Source organism: Scyliorhinus torazame, chromosome 14 (genome assembly GCF_047496885.1).
Source record: "Scyliorhinus torazame isolate Kashiwa2021f chromosome 14, sScyTor2.1, whole genome shotgun sequence".
In the NCBI taxonomy this organism is placed as follows: Eukaryota; Metazoa; Chordata; class Chondrichthyes; order Carcharhiniformes; family Scyliorhinidae; genus Scyliorhinus; species Scyliorhinus torazame.
In genome coordinates, this window is record NC_092720.1 from 102,790,392 (window position 1) to 102,813,268 (window position 22,877).

The 22,877-nt window shown below is 48.5% G+C and overlaps 1 protein-coding gene across 4 annotated transcripts in view; it reads right to left on the reverse strand.

The window, feature by feature from the left end:
• Positions 1-1,570: 1,570 nt before the first annotated feature.
• The window catches only part of rbp1.1 (retinol binding protein 1, cellular, tandem duplicate 1), a 28,608-nt gene continuing 7,301 nt past the window's right edge, over positions 1,571-22,877 (reverse strand). The window contains exons 3-6 of one of the 4 annotated variants that reach the window (XM_072474570.1): positions 22,241-22,342; positions 18,377-18,596; positions 16,818-16,957; positions 1,571-2,541 (exon numbers count right to left, since the gene is read on the reverse strand). In XM_072474570.1, coding sequence (XP_072330671.1) covers positions 16,863-16,957; positions 18,377-18,596; positions 22,241-22,342 — 417 coding nt within the window. In that variant the 3' untranslated portion in view covers positions 1,571-2,541; positions 16,818-16,862. The remainder of the gene's footprint in view (positions 2,542-16,817; positions 16,958-18,376; positions 18,597-22,240; positions 22,343-22,877) is intronic. The other 3 variants (XM_072474571.1, XM_072474572.1, XM_072474573.1) reach the window with 3 other exon arrangements.

Consider the following 22,877-nt stretch of genomic DNA (forward strand, 5'->3'; position numbering starts at 1 on the left):
CTCGTGCGCCAGAGGATGTAAATTAATGCAAATGGGTCTTAATGATCCATTTCCATCCATTTAGTGGGCCCGGCACCCTGATCTCTGGCCCTCGGTGATTCTCTGGTCCCCTGGGCCGGGAATCACGTGGACAGGGATTACTACGGGTCTCAGCTAACATGAGTGTGATGTGGTGGTCCAAGGGCGTAACCCCTTAAGGAGGTTGCTCTCCATGTCCATCCGAGGACCTTCCACCCCCCCCCCCCCAAACAAGGCATTACCCGCCCAGCCCTCCTCTACGAGACCCATACCGGACCCCATGAATAGGGAGATCCCCTCCCACAGAGACCCCCTAACTGAAGGAAACCCCCTAGGGACCCCAAACTAGATGGAACCCTACAGAAACCCCTAACTAAAGTAATCCCCCTGGGGCCCCTAAGTAAAGGAACCACCTAACTAACCGGACCCCACAATCGGTTGCAGTTCTCTAGTGTGAGAATATAGGGCGGGATTCTCCGTTTGCTGATGCCGAAGTCGCGAAACACGATTGGGCAGAGAATAGATTCCGCCGCAGAAGTCTCGGCGGGCACACATTTGCCGACAAATCGCGATTCTCCATCACCTCAGCAGCAGCGTCAATGCATACCGGAACACATGCACAGTGGACACCGTTTCCAGATCATTAGCGGGCCTGACCCGGAATTCTCCGGGGCCTCCACGATGCTCCGCCTCCAATGGGCCGAATTCCCAACGCCGCGGTTCACTTGTGCTTTTAAAAAATCGGTATATCGGCGTGGTGACTGCTGAGGGGGGATAGAGAGGGGATATGGAAACTGTCCAACATCACCAGTTTGTTGACAGTGGTGCCACTGGCAGGGGGGCTGCAGCCAGGGCCAGGGGGAGTGGCGGGAGGTGGCCTGAGTGGTCGGGGTGGAAACACGGAACACCATTGCCGCAGCCTGCAAGGCAGCCATCCAGCTGTGCACCTGTAAACCTAGGGCCACGGGTCTTATAGATTTCTCCCCCAGGCAACCCCCTTGGGTGCTGTCTGGCTCCAGATGACCCATCAGCTGTATGGGCGCGCTCCAGCACCATCTTGTTGGCTGGGATGTGTGTGTGTGAGGATTATAATGTGTATATGCGGCTGCAGTTTGTCAGCCTCCCGAATACCATTCACAGACCCGGCAAATCCCACACCGTTTCCATTGGAATCAATTGTGTTCCATGTGGTGCCGGTGCTAGCCCCTTAACACAGCGGAATCGGTCCATGTGTAGCGCCGGTTTTTCTGTTGTGAAAGTCCACAAATTCTGCGTTGGTGTCAACACTTAAGGGCTGGATTCACCGATTCTGCGGCTATGTCTGCAAGATCCATCTGGTCTTACGACGCTGAATGACTGGGTCCGTGGCCACACGTAAGCACAGTGGCGGCCGCTGTGCAGCACCTGGCGCCAGCCGCGCGCTTACCCGGCCTATCAAAAACTGCCCCCCCGTAACCCCCCTCGCCACCCCCGGACCATCCCACCAGTTCCCCCAGCCCCTGCCATAGCTCCCCTGCCATCAGAACCACCCCCCGCCCCCCCCGCGCGGAGTCGCTGGACACAGACTGCAGCCGCCACGTGAGAGGCCTGAAGGTTGTGAAGACACGCGCCCCACACCGTCGGGGACACGGCCCATCGGGGGCGGAGCATCGGGGGAGGCTCTCAGGTGATGTCCTGAGGCCATCCAGACGGCCTTCCAGTATGCCGTTTTTGAGGGGGCGGAGCATCGGGAAAAACAGCGGCGTCTCCGATTCCAGCGTGAAAAAGCATTCTTCGCCCGATCGCCAAACGCAATTTCAGCATCGGAGAATCCAGCCCTTAGTTTCAGAAACGGAGAATCCCGCCGTAGGTCTCCCAAACGGAGAATTGCGTCCATGTTTCTGAAAAGGTAGCACCAATTTCCAACCTGCACTGACCAATGGGGGTGAATGAGGAGTGAGGAAAAACAAGGAGAGATTTCCATTCCATTCACACAACTGAGTTGTTGACTTCAAAAGAGATTTGAAAATGAAAAAGCGATAGGGAGATTGGAAAACAGGGAAACAGAAGGAACAATATAGATAAACAGGGAAACAGAAGGAACAATATAGATAGATGGGATAAAATGAGAGATAAAGATACCACAAAGATAAGCTTGAAAATTCAAATGCATCATTAAACAGAATGCAATTTAGTGAACTATTATTTATAGAGAGAAAGAAATGAGACACCTATCACATCGCACAAGTTTAACTATTCAACCAAAGAACAACATAATTGGCCCAAGTTGCTGCTGATTAAAAATGACATTTAAATTATTTGCATGACTGTCTTATTTTTTGTAACATTTAAAAAAGGTGAGCATGTAACAGTCTCCAATAATATTCTGAACAGCTTTACTCTTCACATTAAGGTTTAGAGACTGTAGAGTTCCAGATTTAGCCAACAAATCTCCTCTCTGTTTTGTCTTCAGTCGTGTGCGGAGGTTCTTCACGGCACTTTTTTAAAGACCTGTTTACTTGTTACCTCGCCAACCCGCAGTTCCTGAAAGTGGGTGAGGAAATAAAACAGTTAAAATTAATTGCATCTCTTTAAACATTTATAAAGTGTATTCATAGGAATATTCCATTTAGGATTTTACATGTTGTTTACAACAGTTAACGTTATGGGGCACTCTCGGTCAGGAGTTTTGCTGGTCTTGGATTCTGCTGTAAGTAGCAAAGTGTCAGACACAGCAATAGAGCACTGAAAAAGCTGATGCCATATTCTCCAAGGTCAAACGAGGCACGTGAACAATACAAATCTGGCATTGAAGCATGCAGGTCAAGTGGGTCTTGGGTTTTATCCCTGCTCTATGCTCAGCTAGCTTATTTAATTTCAATAAGCCTCAATTACCTTAGTCAGGGTAGAGAGGGGAAAGAGAAACAGAAACAGTCAGTGACCCCTGGAACTATTCATCCCTGGATGCTGAGTGAGCAGAGGTTCAGTCTCAGCTCATTGGCTAAACTACCTACCAAAAATCACAGTCCCAGCCTGATACGTAATGAACAGGCCCTTAAACAGGGAATCCAAGTGATGCAAGTAATAACCGGGAATCCAAGTGATGCAAGTAATAACCAATGGCTTTAGGAGGAGGGGGGGGGAGGAAAGTATTTTGACACGTCAAATATAAAAACAATGGGCGCAATCTAACGGTCGCTTTGCGCCCGGTGCGGATCCGTGCGAGCTGGTTATATCACTGGAGAGACCGAAATCAGGATTTGCACCGGCCGGCAATCAGTTTCCCATCTAACTGGCCCACTCCCATTGGCAGGTTCCTGATCCTGCCTAGATGCGGTGAAGTTCCAATTAACACTAATTAAGGGCAATCTCCATATCATTAACGGGATGGATGCCCTATCTAATGGCCTCCCGAGATCAAGATCGAACTGACTCCGCATCGGAAGATCAAACGGGCATCCTTTAGCACACCGTATGAGGAGATTGGAGGAGGTGGGTAGCCATCTTCAAAATCATGCATGCAGCCCAGGGGGTCTGGGGCTGCTGCCCCAGTGCTCTGTGGGAAGTTGCTATCAGGTCCTAAAAGCCACTCTCCTGGATTGTGTATACACAGAACTAAAGAGAAAGTTCTGGGGAAACTGCAAGGTCTGAAGATGGATAAATCACCTGGAACGGATGGACTACACCCAGGGATCTAATGGAGATAGCTGAGGAGATTGTGGAGGCATTGGTGGTGATCTTTCAGGAATCACTGGAGGCAAGAGGGTCCCAGACGACTGGAAAATGGCTAATGTAACACCACTGTTTTAAGAAGTGAGGGAGGCAGAAGACGGGAAATTACAGGCCGGCTAGCCTGACTTTGGTCATTGGTAAGGTTTTAGAGTCCGTTATTAAAGATGAGATTGCTGAGTACTTGGAAGTGCATGGTAAATTAGGACTGAGTCAGCATGGCTTCATCAAGGGGAGGTCATGCCTGACAAATCGGTTAGAATTCTTTGAGGAGCTAACAAGGATGTTACACAGAGAACCAGTGGACGCGATTTATTTAGATTCCCAGAAGGCCTTTGACAAGGTGCCGTACAGGAGGCTGTTAAATAACAGGGAGGCAACATGAAGTGACCTTCACAGCGCCATAATCCCAGGTTCGATTCCCTGCTGGGTCACTGTCTGTGCGGAGTCTGCACGTTCTCCCCGTGTCTGCGTGGGTTTCCTCCGGGTGCTCCGGTTTTCTCCCACAGTCCAAAGATGTGCAGGTTAGGTCATGCTAAATTGCCCTTAGTGTCCAAAAAGGTTAGGAGGGGTTATTGTATTATGGGGATAGTGTGGAAGTAAGGGCTTAAGTGGGTCTGTGCAGACTCGATGGGCTGAATGGCCTCCTTCTGCACTGAATGTTCTATTAACAGGAAGGGTTCCACTCCCTTAATGTCCAACTGGTGTGCGACCCACCACCTCCAGATCATTCCTAGGCAGTGTGTATGGCAGCTACATCCTGGGGCAGTTGGAGATCCATGGCAGCTTTGAGGACCATTCCAGGATAATGGATTAGCTCTTGGGAGAAAAGGGGCACCCGCTGAAGTCCAGGCTAATGTCACCAGTGAGAGGACGGAGACAGAGGTGGAGACACAATATAACAAGGCCCATGTGTCCACCTAGGTTGTCGTTGTGCTGTGCATCGGACTGCTTAAGATGCGGTTCTGATGCCTCGCCCATTTGGTGGTGCACTGCAGTACACGACCCAGAAGGTCGCCTGCTTTGTGCTGGCCTGCTGAGCCTCCCACAACCTGGCACAGCAGCGGGGCATCGAGCTAAAGGTAGAGGAGGAGGGACTTGCGGCCTCTTCGGAGAAGGAGGCTCTGGACCAGGAGGGGCTGGATGATGAGCCCTGGGAGACCCCGCGGGAGCAGCCGAGGATGGAGGACAGGCAGCAGAGAGTCCAGCATGCCCAGAGGACTATTGGGGACCTCACCTCACCCGCTTCTCATAGGACAACCTTTGTCCATCATCTCACACCCTACCTTCCCCAATCCCACCCATACCCCCCATCGATTTCTCCCCCTCCCCTTTCCCCCTCCTCAACCAATTCTACCCCACTCCGACTACCCTGTTCCACTTTCCCAGAATCTGTGTAACATCACTCCATGATGGGGCTGTGTCGGGACTATCAGTGGGTCATTGTACAGTGATGAAAACCCGCTGTAAGCTATGGTGCTCCTCCATCTATGCCATAGTCTGAATCCAGTGTTTCTGCTGACATCGCGCTCATGCCCATCATCTGCACAAAGTAGCCTCGGGGGTTCCAGATCCAGGACCACCGTGCCCGGGGAGGCAGGGGTGCAAGCCGGTCCCACAGTGAAGAATCACGTGAGAGATGCTTCACAGGTCTTGGGTGTAACATATTTTAATCATGAACAATCAGAACTCTGGAGACCGCAGTCATCTCCCTGCTGGAAGGCTCCCGGTCAGCCTCCGGCACTCCCTTCTCTCAAACGGTGCCTGTAATGCCCTGGGGGGTCACCTTGGGATGGAGGGGCAGCTGGAGTGAGTTGTAGATGCCCCTGCATCATCCAGCTCCCCATTGTCTGTACCATGGTGTCGACACCTTCAGAAATGCTCCTCTGTGACTGGGCCATGTTATCGAGTGCTTTAGCAATGCCCGTCTGGGACTGCGACATCCAGAGTCTACAACATGCTCCACAACGCCTCAGCAAGGTCTAATGCATCTGGGACATGTCCACAGTGACTGGGACATACTGTTGAGGCACTTAGCCATGGTGGTCACGCCTTGGACACCACCACTCATGATGCTGACGTCATGCTGCAGGCTTCCCACTGCGGTCACCACCCTAGCAGTGTTGGCCTCGGTGCGACGCATTGCCAGCAACATCTCCTGCACCCGTAGCCTTTGGGATCCTCCAATCGGTTATGTACCTGCTTGGGTGTTGGTGGCATTCCCTCCTGAATCTCACGGCTGCACCCTAGCATCTGCATCAGATCTGGGATGAACATGTCCAGAGGCTCAGCATCTGACAGGGACCCAGCTGGTTCCTGGGATCCAGCCGACCTCTAACTGCTGTATCCCCTGGATGTTCCTGCCTCCACCTGATGTGCTCATCAGATTGTGCCCCAGAAGCCAGTACACTAATGCCACCCACCGAGGTGGGTGTCTCTGCGCTGGTGGAAGTTGGGGTTGTGTAGCCACCTGGGTTGGCCACTTCCAGACTTAAAATGGAGATCCGCAAAGAATACAGGGAAACTCAGTCAAGCCAGGAAAAACAAGCAGGTGCAAAGTTTCCTGTGTATTAGAACTTGCAGAAACCCAGACAGCACTGAAACTAACCGCCATCTGCATATTAATGAGCGATCCCCGGGAACAATTGGAAACGTTTAACGTGAACAAGGCCAAGCCAGACTCCTCGGCGCCAGCAGGAGCCAAGACAAAGGAAGGCCAACGGACACTTAGGAACCGCCCAGCGATCAGAGAACAGCTCCAGTATTGGAGAAATCGATCCAAGTGATCAGAACGTAGTCCAATCACTTGGAACCAGGTATGGGGTCCGCCCAGAATGGCGTGAAGCCCCTGGGGACTATAAAATAGAGTCCCCAAGTTCAATTCGTCCTTCTTGGCAGGGTCACTCAGCAACTCGAAACAACCCTTGACAGTGACCTGCCTCACTGCCGCACCAACCAAGTAAGTCTCCAGTCAACGCACGCTACGAGATAGGCGCTCCTGGCTACCAGTCTATACCAGCTTTGAATCCTGCTGACTCAGCATCGAACGAAAGGCCATTTGTTCCCCTGAACTGGTGGGCAGTTCCAAAGCTAAGTATAGGCATTTTAGTGTTAGAGATAGTCTAGTAAGTAGAGTTTTATGCACGAGTCGTGATTGACTGTGTATAATAAATGTGTTTTGATTTGAATCTTACTGACTGGTATATTGAGTTATTGATCAGCACTTGAACTTGAACCTCATGGTGGTATCATAAAGATACCTGGCGACTCTAGAGCAAAGGTTACAGAAACAGAGCAACATTTAAGAGCTATCACAAAAGTTAGCAACATTTACTGGCGAATTCTGACGGGACCCGATTTAGTGGCCTAACCACTCCGGGAGAACCCAAAATTTGAATTGAGAATTCAATTGGGAACAGAAACATTCACACGTGTTCAAGCAGTTCTGATCAATCCTCATAATTTGGAAGCGTGTTAATGCATGCGTAACTAACAGGGCTATAAGGTAAAACTGATAGTTTTTCGCAACAAAATCTGTCGGGAGTTTGTATTCCGGAAAATAGCGAACGCCATACCCGTGTTTACAGCACTGCCTTAGTATCCCTCGTTCCAAATTTTAAAAGAGAGCATTCAGACAGGAAAAATGGCAATGAAGGCAATGGAACGCCTCATGAACCCTCAGTAATTTGTGGTCGCAGCGACCAGCAGCAGAGTAGGACAGTGTCCCGTTTGGGAAGAAGAGATCAGAAAATATCTCAAAGGGAAAGGATGGCCCCTTTGGAGTGAATTCTGTGATAATGAGGAAACAGGACCCAGGAGTATAGGACATACTTGGTGGGAGAACCTGAGCAAAATTCATAAGAAGAGCTTAGGGAAAGCTCGCAAGCCGATGGCAATAGTGTCCTGCCTGGCACAATTGCGAAGCACAGAGGAGGTCGTTCAGACGCTACGCAAAGAGATAGAAGAGAGACATCGAATGAGCAAGGTCGATGTTAGTGAGATCGAGAGAGAGAATATAGAATTAAGAAGGAAGTTGGCAACAAAGGACGGAGAGGTGGATGATGCCAAGAGGGCACACCAGTCTTGTCTAGCGCACCTGAGCAGCTTCCAAACACAATACGATAAGGCCTATCAGGACACGCAACGTGCAGTCCTGGTAAAGAGAAGAGACAGAGAAACAGGTAGAGGCATTGCAATGGCAGTGCAGCGATCTAAAAGCAGCATTAAGAGCACTCCATGCTGCCACCACGGAGCACAGACAAAGCTCAGTAGCTCATGCAAAATGCCGGAAGCAGAGTACGGCCTGGATGAGCGTGAGCACGTGAAGCTCACAGTTTTAAGCTTAGACCCTTCTGTTGTAGCAGCCCTTCCCGACCCACAGAATGTAGGAGGAGGCACCCTTGCAGAGATGCACACGGCGATCCTAGATGCGATCGGTTATAACAGAGGTGACCCAGTAGAAGGCCTGAATAAGTGCAGGCAGAAGAAAACAGAACACTCCACAGCGTTTGCTGGACACCTGTGGATCCATTTTACAGCCGTTTTTGGAAACTTAGACCGCGCCCATTTGTCCCCAGACAACATGGCCAAATGGACCCGCACCCTTATCTCCCATGCCACAGAGGCAGGACAAAAAGTTTGTACTAATTATGACCCCTCGGAAGAAACGCACAACGAAAAGTGGGTTTTTTAAAAGTTGTCCCACACCTGGGAGCAATCTGTCCACAACAAACCCGTGATTAGAAAACCCGAAGAACAGCAGGCAGAGGCAGATATCCAAGCAGTTAAAGCACACCAGAACCCCGCATGGGTGAACAAAGGCAGGAACAGCTCCCCACAGAAATCTCAAGAGTGTTAGAACTGTGGACAATTAGGTCACTTTGTACGAGAGTGCAATGCCCCACGAAAGCCACAGAGAGCCCAGCAGGCAGGCACTCTGAATAGTAACAGGACAAAGCCCATACATAGTGTAGGCACCCGTTCAGACCAGTCAGACATGAACTGACTGACGGTGTTCGGGCTTCCCCAACTGGGTCTGCGACACCATTTGGGATAGGTCCGGCCAGCCAGTCGTTGCAGCAAAAATACGGGGACAGCCCTTCGAATTTCTCTGGGACACAGGAGGGTCCCGCACCACAATTAATTCCTCCACCCTGTTCCAAAAAGACGTGGCCCACACGTGGCCCACTAAAGCCACAGTCACCCTCAGCGGCTTCACAGGCCACTCACAACAGGGACACATCACAGCCCCTGTCCCCATTCAAATTGGCAACACTACAACAAAACACCCCATAGTTTTGGTCGATCTGGACCACACAGCAGGACACATTTTGGGCATCGATTTCATGAACTCCCACAACCTGTCATTTGACCCAGTAAATCAATGTGTCTGGAAAATGACAAAGTCAGCAAGAGCTCCCGCAACGCTCGCAGTAGGTGAGTATGCTAATAAGATTAGCGCAGTCTGCGATTTTTGGTTTGACCCGACCATGATTAGCGCAAATAGGTTAGGGCTGTTCTCCAGAAGAACAGGACCGCATTTGCAAGTCATAAACATGACTGCGGCAGGATGGTTGGTTCGGTTCAAATAACAGGACCTGACCCTAAACCCCAGAAGCAATATGGATTTCCGTAAGAGGCAGAGGGAGAAATCTCAAAAGTTATCGATAGCTTATTAGAATAAGGCGTACTTAGATCAGTAGCCTCTACTAATAATGCCCCGATTTGGCCAGTGAGAAAGCCCGATGGATCATGGCGACTGACCATCGATTACCGGGAACTGAACAAAGTCATCCCCGCAGCAGCCCCCACGGTAGCCATACGTCCCGAGACCATGCTCAAACAGGGACTCAACTCACGATATTTTACGGTTTTGGACATCAGTAACGGATTCTGGTCCATTCCATTGGCAAAATCGTGCCAGCACAAATTTGCTTTCACTTTTAAAGGTCAGCAATGCACATGGACATGCCTTCCACAAGGATTCCACAACTCCCCCTCCATTTTCCACCGACAACTGGCCAATGGTTTATCAAATTTTTCTCGCCCCGAATGTCTGGTCCAGTATGTAGACGGTCTATTACTGCAGACAGACACCAAGGCAGAGCACATCGCGCTTCTGTCCAAACTCCAGGAACTCCTACAGCAAATTGGATGCAAGGTGAACCCCAAGAAGGCCCAAATTTTGGAAAACAAAGTGGTATATTTGGGAACGATTATCACGCATGGTAAACGCGAGATCGAGCATAAAAGAATTGACTCGATTGTCAAATTGCCCCTTCCCCAGAATGCTTCAGCCCTCCGGTCGTTTTTAGGACTGGTTGACTACTGCCGAAACCATATTGACGGTTTCGCCACCAAAGCAGCACCCCTCTCAGACCTCCTAAAGAAAGGAGCCCCTTGGGAATGGCTTCCGCAGCACACGGATGCTGTAGATGTTTCAAAGCGCGCACTCATTGCAGCTCCCGCACTACAGGTTTCAGACCCCCTTTCCCCCTATTCTATAGAGATAGCTAGCACAGATGGTACCCTTTCGGCAGTACTCCTCCAGGAACAGCACGAACAGTTAAGACCCGTGGCTTATGCCTCCAGAGTTTTAGATCCTGTGGAGCAGGGATTTTCGGCCTGTGAAAGGTACCTGCTCGCAGTTTTCTGGGCAGTTCAATACTTTTCATACATCACCGGACTAAACCCCATCACAATCCTCACGGAACACACCCCCACCCAACTTCTACTAGACGGATGACTTAAGGACGGTACAGTAAGCCAGATCGGAGTAGCCAGATGGACCCTTCTTTTGCAGGGACGGAACATCACTGTTAAAAGGACCAAGACCCACACTTTCCTAGCCGACAACCTTCAGTACCCAGGCACCCCCCATGAATGTGAAATCATCTCACCGCACCACAACACAGGTCCCTTTATCGCAAAAACACCACCCAAAAAGATAGGTAGTTCACCCCAGAGCCCCCAGCACACAGTCACGTGCGCACCCTTGAGAATATATGCGAATGGTTCTTCCACTATATTAAACGGGGAGCGCATTACAGGATGCGGCATCTATGTTGAGGAGGCGCAGGGACACGCCCAAGAAGAAATCTCGTTAAAACTACCAAGGCACTTAGGCGCGCAGGCGGCAGAACTAGCAGCCATTGCATACATTATAGATCACCCAGATTCCTTCCCCAGCCCAGCAGACATATAGTCGGACAGCCTCTATGTCTGTAACAGCGTCACAGAATTCCTACCCCTGTGGAAAGCAAGAGGATTTGTTTTTGTTGACGGAAAACCCCTCCCTTCAGCCCCATTGCTCCGGTACATTTTGGACAAAGCACAGGACAGGACATTTGGTATCATTCAAGTACGAAGTCACCACCGTTCCTCCCCACCTGGAAATGTAAAAGCCGACGCACTGGCTAAAGCAGGTTCCAGACATGGATATTTTTGGAACTCCCCCGAAAGCGCCCCAGTGAATGCAGTTCAGGTCTCACAGGCAAATATCGAAGATTTAGTGCAGGCACAGAAGCAAGATAGTAATCTCAGGGAGATTTTAAAAGGAAAATTTCCAGCCCCATACGATAGGTTTAAAAATGCATTGACCACACATGATGGTGTGGTCCTAAAAGACACCCTTTATGTGGTTCCTGAACAAGACAGGAATCAGCTTATTTGTTTGTTCCATGATAGTCATGGGCATCAGGGAATTGATCTCACTACAGCCCACCACAGGCAGCTCTGTTGGTGGCCGAATTTAAAGGAAGACGTCACGCACTATGTTGAAAATTGCCTTTTCTGTGCCCAAAACAATCCGGACAGATATGCGACGAAAGCTCAGCTTAGCCACACCTGCCCCGTTAATGGCTCCTGGACTAACCTCCAGATTGATTTTATAGGACCATTGCCCCCTAGCAGGAATGGTCACAAGTATGTGTTAGTTGTGATAGACACGTTTACGAAATGGGTAGAAGCATTCCCATCTAGAACACGGCAAAGACTACCGCTAAGATTTTAACCCACCACATCTTTACGAGACGGGGCCTCCCCCGCAGCATTGAATCCGACCAAGGTTCCCATTTTACGGGACATCATGAAGAACGTCCTCACGATATTTGGCATTACCCAAAAATTCCGCATCGCATACCACCCGCAGTCAAGTGGTATCATGGAGAGAATGAATCGGACAGCACCACTTGGGATTCAGTCCTCCCTTTTGCACTAATGTTTTTGCGTAATACTGTTTCGACATCCACAGGTTACACCCCACACACTCTCATGAACGGACGCCCCATGAAAGGCACAGAATTTTTATTAGGACTGGACTTGACCAGCCCCGAAGTGACGGCCCTCACACACGAGAACGCAGTGAAACAATTAGTCGAAAATGTAAAAACGGCTCAGCTAGCAGCCGCAGTAAAATTAGGCACCAAGAAGAAACAGAGCAAGGCCTCTTTCGATAAGACAGTGCATGCGGCTGAGTTTGATGTAGGACAGCAGGTCATGCTCCCCATTTACAACCCCAGCACATTCCTGTCATCTAAGTATTCTGGTCCGTACTCCGTTGCAGAGAAAGTAAGCCCCTCCGTTTACAAGATTAAGTACCCCAACGGGAAGACCGCGTGGTTTCATATTAACCAGCTCAAGGCATATGGCTTGCAGTCTAACCACGCACACCACGTCATGCTCGACGCAGCAGACCACGCCCCGCCCACAGCCAACGTATCCCTACCCTCCCCCAACACGTCCACCCCATCCACGGATTCGACCTCAACTCCACCCCCGAACTCTAGACTCCGCCCCGGAACGCCCACAGACAGCAGCAGCAGCGACAGCGACTGTGACACGAGCAACAGCCACAGCACGCCTCCCTACTATCCCCATGCAACAAGCCCCACACCCAGCGAATCTGAACACGATTCGAGTGATCCCTTCCTGATCACATTCCTTAACAAACCTCACCAAAGACCACCGCCCTAAGATGACGACCCCGACTCCATCCCCACAGAATTAGACACCACTATTTGGCACCGTGACAATTCGTACAGGCTCGTCCGAAACAACGAGATGGACCCTAAAGTCACACCATGCAGCTTTAGCAACCCTCATCCATTCACGAGTATGGCATCCGGGAGGAGATGATGATATTGAGACTGACCCAAAACGAGAACCCCTTTGCGACCCTGTTCGCAACTGATAACGGAGGTGTCCAGATGATGTTTTAAAAGGAACCGCTTGGGAGAAACGGAGTCCTTGCTGATGGAACCTGCAGCATGTTTGTTCATTAATGTTATCGATAAGTGTGTGTAAACTCGAAAGTTTTCACGGCCCCACGCCATCACTCCTTTAACGCCCGGCTGTTAATGGAACAAGTCTGTCCCAGACAATAGTTCAGAGGAACTAGTCTGTCAACAGAAAATGGTTAAAGGTACAAGTTTGTCCCAGACAATAGTTCAGAGGAACTAGTCTGTCGGCAGACAACAATCATAACTACTCTCCTGATTCGAAGGTAATCACGAGAAGAAGCCCCCACGACGACCACATTCTTACCCGCTCTTGCCAGTTGCTCAGGCAGTGGAGAAATGGCATTGGTCTCCTCCCTGCCTGAGGACCCACCTCTGGTCAGCTCCGCTCGGGTAGAGCACATACGGCATTGATCACCATCCTACCCGGGGATTCCATCCAATTCTTACCCGCCGTGGCCCATACGCACCCCATTTTGGCTCGATTACGTTCAAAATTCTTTTGTTTGGTTTTAGCAACCTTTAGGATTGCTTCCCTATGCTATTTTCATTCTCAAACACTAGGATGGCAAATCACACAGGCTGCGAGATGGCTCGCAGTACGGCAGTATTCTCTTAGATGTCTAGTCCAAATATTTGGTTTAAATTTTAAAAATGAGGGAGTCACATATGGTGACCAATTATACAGGGAAATTGGCACTAAAAGACAGACATGCTAACGTTCAAGATATTAAACAAGATAGTAACGGAAACTATGCTTGATTCACAGAATTCCTGAAGGTCCAGGAAGAGAGAAGAGACAAGAAGGAAGAGAAGAGAAGAAAGAAGAGAACAATGAAGACATCATGCGTGTTTTTCGTTCTCATTGTAATTTGTATTCGGTTACGCGTGAATGCAAACCCCCTGACCCCAAACCCCCCCGTCAATGATTCACTTCCCCATAGCACCCAGAGCCCAGTGACAAGTAACAACACACCATCTTGGTGTGATAGGTTTATAACATGGTACTCCCTTTCATATGTATTTGAATCCTTTTTAGCATTGGCGATATTCTGCAGCATCGTGCAGACTATTCGCATGAGAAAATGGCAAAGGAGAGCCTACCGCTCTCGCACCCCGGTATACAGGATGAGATCCCTTATTTTCGGTTTTCACCAGGCCCCCAAACCGCTTGATCTACAATAAAGGACATTCGTTTTGCGTCATTTGTAAATAAAGAAAGATGTCTCATTTGCAAATAAAAGATTGTACAACTCTGAGCTTGACTGCCAAGCCAGAGAGAAATGTGAATGCTGCTATTATTTTTGTATTGTTAGGAAGTTAGTATGGTTGGATGTTTAAATGAGTGTAGTTTATGGAAGATAGTTAGGGGTACCGTTTTTTTATGTAGTACTGCATGTCCCTGTTGTGACATAGCGTCACTTAGAATTGTCAGTTAAAAATTTCTTACATAGTTATGGTCAGTGTAGAGGCCATGGAAGAGTGCCCACTGGGTCAGGGAGTGAAGACGACGCAGTTATGTGATCCTTCACGCTTCGCGTTAGGGATCACAAGGAAGGAGTGTAGCCACCTGGGTTGGCCACTTCCCGACTTAAAATGGAGATCCGCAAAGAATACAGGGAAATTCAGTCAAGCCAGGAAAAACAAGCAGGTGCAAAATTTCCTGTGTATTAGAACTTGCAGAAACCCAATCAGCACTGAAACTAACCACCATCTGCATACTAATGAGCGATCCCCGGGAACAATTGAAACATTTAAGGTGAACAAGGCCAAGCCAGTCTCCTCGGCGCCAGCCGGAGCCAAGACAAAGGAAGGGCAACGGACAGTTAGGAACAGCCCAGTGATCAGGGAACAGCTCCAGTATTGGAGAAATCGATCCAAGTGATCAGAACGTAGTCCAATCACTTGGAACCAGGTACGGGGTCCGCCCAAAGGGGCGTGAAGCCCCTGGGGACTATAAAATAGCGTCCCCAAGTTCAATTCGTCTTGGCAGGGTCACTCAGCAGCTCAAAACAACCCTTGACAGTGACCTACCTAGCCGTTGCACCTACCAAGTAAGTTTCCAGTCAACGCACGCTACGAGATAGGCGCTCCTAGCTACCAGTCTATACCAGCTTTGAATCCTGCAGACTCAGAATCGAACGAAACGCCATTTGTTCCCCTGACCTGGTGGGCCAGTTCCAAAACTAAGTATAGGCCTTTTAGTGTTAGAGATAGTCTAGTAAGTAGAGTTTTATGCATGAGTAGTGATCGACTGTGTATAATAAATGTGTTTTGATTTGAATCTTACTAACTGGTGTATTGAGTTATTGATCAGCACTTGAACTTGAACCTCGTGGTGGTATCATAAAGATACCTGGCGACTCTAGAGCAAAGGTTACAGAAACAGAGCAAATTAAGTAAAGACACAATGAGCAACATTTAAGAGCCAACCAAAAGTTAGCAACAGTTGACAGCTGTGACACATCAATGGTGGCATTCTCGGCACTCTCCTCCGAGGTGTTCTCTTGGAAGGCGGGGGGGGTGGGGAATGCCCTGGCCCCACCAGATAGAAATCCTGCGACAGAATGGAAATGTGGTCAGTGAGAGGGAAGGATCATTATGTCTGACATGAACAATTTACTTGCGACAGGTCACCTGGGCGGGGGGTGGTGGATCCTCACCTCTGCTGTCAGTGACCGCTCTGTCCTCGGTCACGCCCGCGATCTCCAGGGCCTGTTCCCCATTGGGAGTGAAGATCTTGATATCCGGACCCTGCCCCGCGCCACCCATCTGGGCCCTTTCCTGCCCGAAATGTGCCAACTTCCCCTGTGGGGGACAAAGTGGGCATTATGGGCCATACGCTTTATGCATCAGGTGGGGGGTGGTCTATGGCAGGTGACAGGCATGGGCACCACTGCTGGGAATGGGTGGGTTGTGCTGGTGGGTGCAAGTGTGGTATTGTGCTGCAGGTGGGGGGTGGAAAGAGGATGTGTGCAGTGCCAGCCACCAACTTGTTTGGGTGGGGAGAAATGGGGGAGGTGGCACTCAAGGCCGGTGCCAGGGGGCCAATGCCAACTCACCCAGGTAGCCCGGTGGAGGCCCTTGAGCTTCTTATGACACTGGACCAAGGTTCTCCTTGAACCGTCCCCGAGCTGGCGGCTGCTGCCACTGCCTCAAACGACACTGGCTGACCGTCTGACCTCCTTGGGCGAACAGTGTCCCAGCCCAACTCTACGGCATCCATCTCCGAAACATGGAGCAGGTCTGCGCAGTGGCATGGCTGCGTGCTGTCTGGGGTTTGCTCAGAGCGGGAGGTTATGTGCTACTCCTCCTCATTAGCGGGGAGCTGCCGGACATGATCCAGGCGAATCAGCTGGTGGGACAGCCATTGCCGCAGTGAAGCCCATGGTGGGTCATTACTGGCCGTAATTAACGCTAGAAACTGGTCAAGTCGCACTCGCTACCGCACTTCGTGCTCCTCCTGTTACAATGTGGCCATTGCTAATGCTTTTTGAAGGTTGCCACATAGTGTCAGTACAGATCATAAAGTAGGCACCTCTATGATTTGGATAGGTCGGCAATGAGCTGAATTGGAAAGTCAGAAAATGGTAGAAAAATCATACAGGCACAAGAACATGCAATGGCACCAGGTTGATGACGGAATTGGCCCTCTCAGTTACCTTATGTTCAAGGGGAGAATCCTGCTCTCCTGAAAGGAAAGTACAAAACGTATTTGTTTGTACATCCTCCGACCCGGAGTCCTTTTCCCAATATCTGTCTCTGTTGAGAAAGCTGCAGCGTTTTTCCTGCTTAAACCACCAGCTACAATTGCAGTTGGGTCTCAATGGCATCATTGGGACCCAACACACTTACCTAATAAAGACTTCAGCTGTCAGCTTTGGTGGGGTGGTAACCTTGCTACCTACTCAGTAGAGCACAAGGGTGAGTTTCATGCAGATTTTGTTGAGTAAGTAACATGGACAATTTTAGCTGCCCATCCATCTGGGTTCTGCCTAGTGGGTAGAGATAAAATTGCCGGAATTTATTAAATACAAAGTTGAAAAGTGCACGTTTACTATCAAATGAGCCATTTAAAGCAGTCCAAATAGTTACCATTGAGATTTACGAACTGGAATTAGAATTTTGGGTTCATTTACCAATTCATATTCTTGTCCATGTTTGGCCAAATTTTAGGCTATAAAAATGGCTTTATATGTAAAATATCGCACAGACAGTCAATGTGCCCTTTGCACATGTCATTAACTTGGAATTATGCAGAGCAATATAAGTTAATATTTCTAAGCGAATGAAATAACTGCATGTATGAGTGAAGAGATCCGACACTATAAATGACCACAAGTAATTGTGCAGGTTTGTCTTTCACCAAATATCACCTAATTTGTTTTATTGTTTTTAAGATACTAATTAATTTTGCAGGAAGTGAAACCTTCTGCAAAATGGTTTGTTTAATCGAAAAAAGCAGAAACCAGGTGACGTGGTGAAGAGACAGCATTACCACGAGATTTGACTCGGATAATGAACCCTGACCAGGTTCGTGAATCACCAGCCCCTTCCAAATGGAAGGGGAATACTGATTTATCGATAACTGATAACATCTGTAAATCACAAACCAGTATTATTGTTTTGGCTGAACTGGTGTTGATGAAGTTGATTACAAAATGCTTCCCTTGCCAGTTGCCTTGTGCATCTGTGAATCATTTAATAGCTTAACTCTTCAGTGATCAGGTCACAACCGACCGCACTTTGGAATATAATAAATAATACATAAGGAAGGAGTTCAAATTCCGATCTATGAATTCCAACTTTCTCTAACTATGTGAACTTTGCATCTATTGGTGCCCTTCACACTGCAATTTCCTCCTAGACACTGTGCATGAAATATTGAAGTTGCAAATTACATAAAACTAAAACCTTGTTGTTCACTCTAAAATCAAAGAACAGTGTCTATGATATTCGAGTTTCTTGATAGCTCCATGGCACCCAGTTTTTTTGGCAGTTCTTGGCTGTTTTGCCTCCAAAATGGCACCTGCACACTTGTGGTGCTAACTATGCCAGTGTCATTTTGGTGAAGGCACAGGGAGTGCCGCTGGAGGTTTTGGCACTTTTGCCTCCAATATTGCACCTACACACTTATGGTGCTAATCATGCTGGACAACATTTTGATGAAGGCACAGGGAATGCCGCTGGAGGCATGTTGATTAGGCAGATTTAAACATCAACCATCATGCAACATTGATTAATTGGAAGTGCCATTTTGGGGCTCAATGCTCCAGCTAATACCCTCTCAAATGCACAGCTGAATATGCATTCAGTAGCCTCCAAACCACCATCTAGCCCAGCAGCAGGAAGGAACCCTGTAAATCACTACCTACCCAACCATGGTTATTTAAAAGGGATAATCAACTACTTACAGGTTAGTTGCCAAATGATTCCCACAGGCTCTTCATGTAATTGCCAAAGTGTTTTCTGGCTTTCCGAGTTGTTCAAAGTTGCTGAAGTCTGTTGGAAATGTGAGGCAGGTGCTGTCGGACTTTGTCCTTCATTGATTCTGCACTTCCTCCCAGATATGGATGTGGTTATTTGCATGTACCCCGGCCTCTGAATAGGGATGATGGGCAGAGGCAACATAAACTGCCAGAAGATGGAGGAGAAGGTAGTTGTCATTCTCAGCAATAGACCATCCCACCTCAGATGTTCAGGAGACAGTTCTCCTGCAGCAAAGAACCGTGTGTCAGATGTCTATGCTGCACAATGGATGACCTCACTGAAATGCACCACTTGCTGCCTCAGAGCAGGGTGAGGATTGCATTGTCATTTGTCAGTGAAGAAGATCATAGCCATTAAATTTTATGCATCAACTTCCTCCTAAGCTAGAGCAGGTGACATTTGCACCATCTCCCAATTTGCTGTGAAGTTTCACAAGGGAGATCACTGATGTTCTGTATTCAATGAGATGAATATATTTCATTCTCTCTTTCCAGAGGTAAGACGAGGCGATGGGACAAGCATGTAGCTTCACAAGGATTGACGGCTTCTCCCATGGTGTTGGATACCACTGACTGCATGGGCAACACTTTGTAGCATTTGCATGCCACCTCTGAAAAGTACTGCAAATGAATAAAATATTTAACTTCCTCCATGTCCAGCTGGTGTGCGACCATATGCAGCACATGCATCCTTACAGCACTTGACATCAGCATTTGAACCACCACAACAAATCTGGGGGTATGGATATTCTTGATGGCTTATAATTCTTTTAAAAAATAAATTTAGAGTACCCAATTCATTTTTCATTTCATTTTTCCAATTAAGGGGCAATTTAGCGTGGCCAATTCACCTAGCCTGCACATCTTTGGGTTGTGGGGGCGAAACCCACGTAAACACAGGGAGAATGTGCAAACTTCACACAGACAGTGCCCCAGAGCCGGGATCGAACCTGGGACCTTGGCGCCGTGAGGCTGCAGGGCTAACCCACTGCGCTACCGTGCTGCCTGATGGCTTATAATTCTGAGGCAAACCTAGGCAGCATGCATATAATAAAAATCATGTGGCCATGCAAATATTTCCACTGCCTGGACCGCTGTGCAGGGACCCTGTAGTATTCTGCAGAACATGTACCATGATTCATCGTGGTCTCTTCCATACGTCACAACCTCACCAGCTGTAGGCCACAGCCCCTGCTACCAGGTATAGAGTGAGCAGCTGAGGATCAGGAGGCAGCTAACACAGACTATTTTTTAGCCAGGTTGGCTGTGATCACCTCATCCGACTGCGGTACCAGTGAACACAATTCCAATTCATCAACATCTCATCTTCCTCCCATCCTGCACAGTGCTACCCCAGTAGCTGCAGCAAGGCTTGTGGGAAGGCTGTAGACTTTCAATGGAGGAGACTGCAGGTGGTTTTGCTGGATATCCTTGAGCAGCGCTGGCCTAGAAGGCAAGGATTCAGGCTGCAGCATCTTGGCATGGACAGCAGGAACAGTTTGGGCTGGTAGCAAGGGCATTCACAAGAGTGACAGGGTTACGAGGCTGAATACAATGAGAAGTTTGTAGAGATTGAAAAAAGATCTGTGTTCTACTGTGCTACCCTCAACCTGCCAGGACAGCGGTGGTGTTGGAAGACAAATTGCTGGACTGCTCAATTGTGACACACTGTAAAGCCCACTTTGTATCTGCCGCACCAGGGGCTGGTTGAGCACAGGGCTAAATCGCTGGCTTTGAAAGCAGACCAAGGCAGGCCAGCAGCACGGTTCAATTCCCGTACCAGCCTCCCCGAACAGGCGCCTGAATGTGGCGACTAGGGGCTTTTCACAGTAACTTCATTTGAAGCCTACTTGTGACAATAAGCGATTTTCATTTAATTTCAATGGGTGGCAACAGTCTGAGCTTGTGTGTCAGCAAGCGGAGTTTCCATGAGTTCAGTTTTAGCACCCACATTTTGTGCTGTTCTGGAATCTATGACGCCAGCCAACTGACACTGCATCATGGCTGGGTCCTCGAGGGTGCTCAACTATTTCCACACTGGAAAGGATGGTCTCCAAGCTCTGCACAAAGCCACATAAGTGCTGAAACTACTCCACACTCCTTAACAGTGACCACAGACTTACTGGCAGGTTTCCCTATGTACCAAGCTATTCATTGTGTGTATCCATCAGCCTTCTTCTGCAGGCCACCCCTTTGGATGTCTCAGTCCTTCTCAACAGGAGTTGTGTGCAACCTTCCATTGAGTTAGCACCATGCTAGTCTTGTCCTCTGCCCATACTGGTTCTAAACAATATTAAGTTCAGTGCCAGTATCTGAACTGGTAGCTGCAAGTGTGAGAGCAAGTGATGGCACTTCTTCTTCATTGTTGTCCAGCTCCTTTACCTCTCTCTTCTGCCACTACCGGCCATATTGTAGAATTGGGTTCCTGAAAGGATAAAGGGGCACAAGGGTAATGTGGTGGGGAGAGGAGCTGGGGAAAGCAAGAGAGTTGCCTGCTCACACCATCTGTAGTTTGGAAACCAGATGAGATTGTGGGATGAGGAAAAAATGGGACACAAGAAGGAAGATTAGGAATAAGCTTCAGTCATTTGCTTTTTAAAATTTAAAAAAAAAGTAAATTTAGAGTACCCAATTCTTTTTTTCCCCCCCAAGTAAGGGGCAATTTAGTGTGGCCAAACCATTTACCCTGCACATCTTTGGGTTGTGGGGGTGAGACCCACGCAGACACACAGAATGTGCAAACTCCACATGGACAGTGACCTGGGGCCGGGATCGAACCCGGGTCCTCGGTGCCTTTAGGCAGCAGTGCTAACCACTGCGCCACCGTGCCGCCCGCTTCTGTCATCTTCAATGGTTTCAGTCTCACTGTAGGTCATAGCTGCTCCAATGATTGAGGTGATTGATGGATTTATTAATGGTCTCCTCCATTGGAGGGAGGATGTGGCAGGTGTTCCCATCCTTCTCAGGTAAGTGCTGCCTCCTCTGGTCCAGCACCACTTTGTTCAGTCAGAGGAAGCATGTCAGCGAGTGTGGTGTTGGTTGTCATGATTGAAAGGTTGAGTGTGTGTGGAGTTTGCACATTCTCCGTGTCTGCGTGGGTTTGCCCCAGATGGTCTGGTTTCTTCCCACAGTCCAAAACGGTGCGAATTATGTGATTGGCCATGCAAAATTACCTCTTAGTGCTCAACGATGTACAGGTTAGGTGTGATTGCAGGGATAAGGCGAGGGGGTGAGGGTGTAGATGTGGGTCTATGGGCCTTGGTAGGGTGCTGTTTCAGAGGTCAGTGCAAAATCGATGGGCCGCATGGCCTCCATCTGCACTGTTGGGATTCTATGGTTCTTCTCCACCTCCTCACCTAGGGCCTTCAATGCTGTGTGGGAAACCTTGGGGACATCTCTCAGTCACTTTGTATCGTCTTTTATGTTTTCCCCCACGTCAAATCACTTTAAGATGACTTGCTGCACTCATAACAATCCCCCTCATTCGTGGGCATCAATGCACACAGTAGTGCAGGCTAAATTGAACTCACGCGAGCATCTTATGATTTTGCACCCTCTGTTCAGACATGCAGCCACTCAATAGCGCACTCAATGCCAGTTGAACACTACAATAACTTAAATTATGAGGCAGCATGAAGTTTGCATGTCCACTGCATCAAAAGTTATGCAATCTCTTGGCCTACATGCAGTAAGTTGCAAATAGCAAAAATCAAATTTTAATTCTTTTCAAGAATACCAATCCTACGAAAAAATAGGCGGCACCATATTATCCACTGACAAATGACTTACCAGATGCAATTCATCGCCTTCTATCCAGTGAGTCCACCCTCGGCCTCGTTTCTCTCCTCTTTGTACACACACAAGCTTATCCCCATCCCAATTCACTGTGGTCTAAAATGGAAAAATAATGAAAACAATGTCAAATGTGGATTTATTGATTGGACGTGAGAATTTATGCTCGCTTATTTCAGGAGGCTTCATAGTATGGCTTGAACAGTTGTAGCCCCAATTATAAAACCGTGAAAAGCCACTCTTTCTCTCTGCTGCAGTAATGTTCAATATTAGCTAAACTTTCAATTCAGCCAGTGTATTTTGATGCAGTGTCAAGATTGCTATAGTTCAGCTCCATTAAATGAATGAAGTATGACTAATTCCATGGATTATTCCACATCCTGTAAAGGTAATTGGATATCTTAACCCTTCACGAGTGTAAAACTTTAATATCAATATTTTTTTAAAGAAACTTAAAGTTCTCCTGCCGAGATTTCAAATATTCTTCTGTAGCAGAAACTTCTGAAATTTCTCCATCAGAGATTTTCAACACTTCTTTAATTTGACCGTACTCGATGCAATCTTGCGAGACATTGCAAGGAGAACCTGCCTGTGGTGATCTTTGTGAGGGGTTTCCAGGATGGAAGGCGTAGTA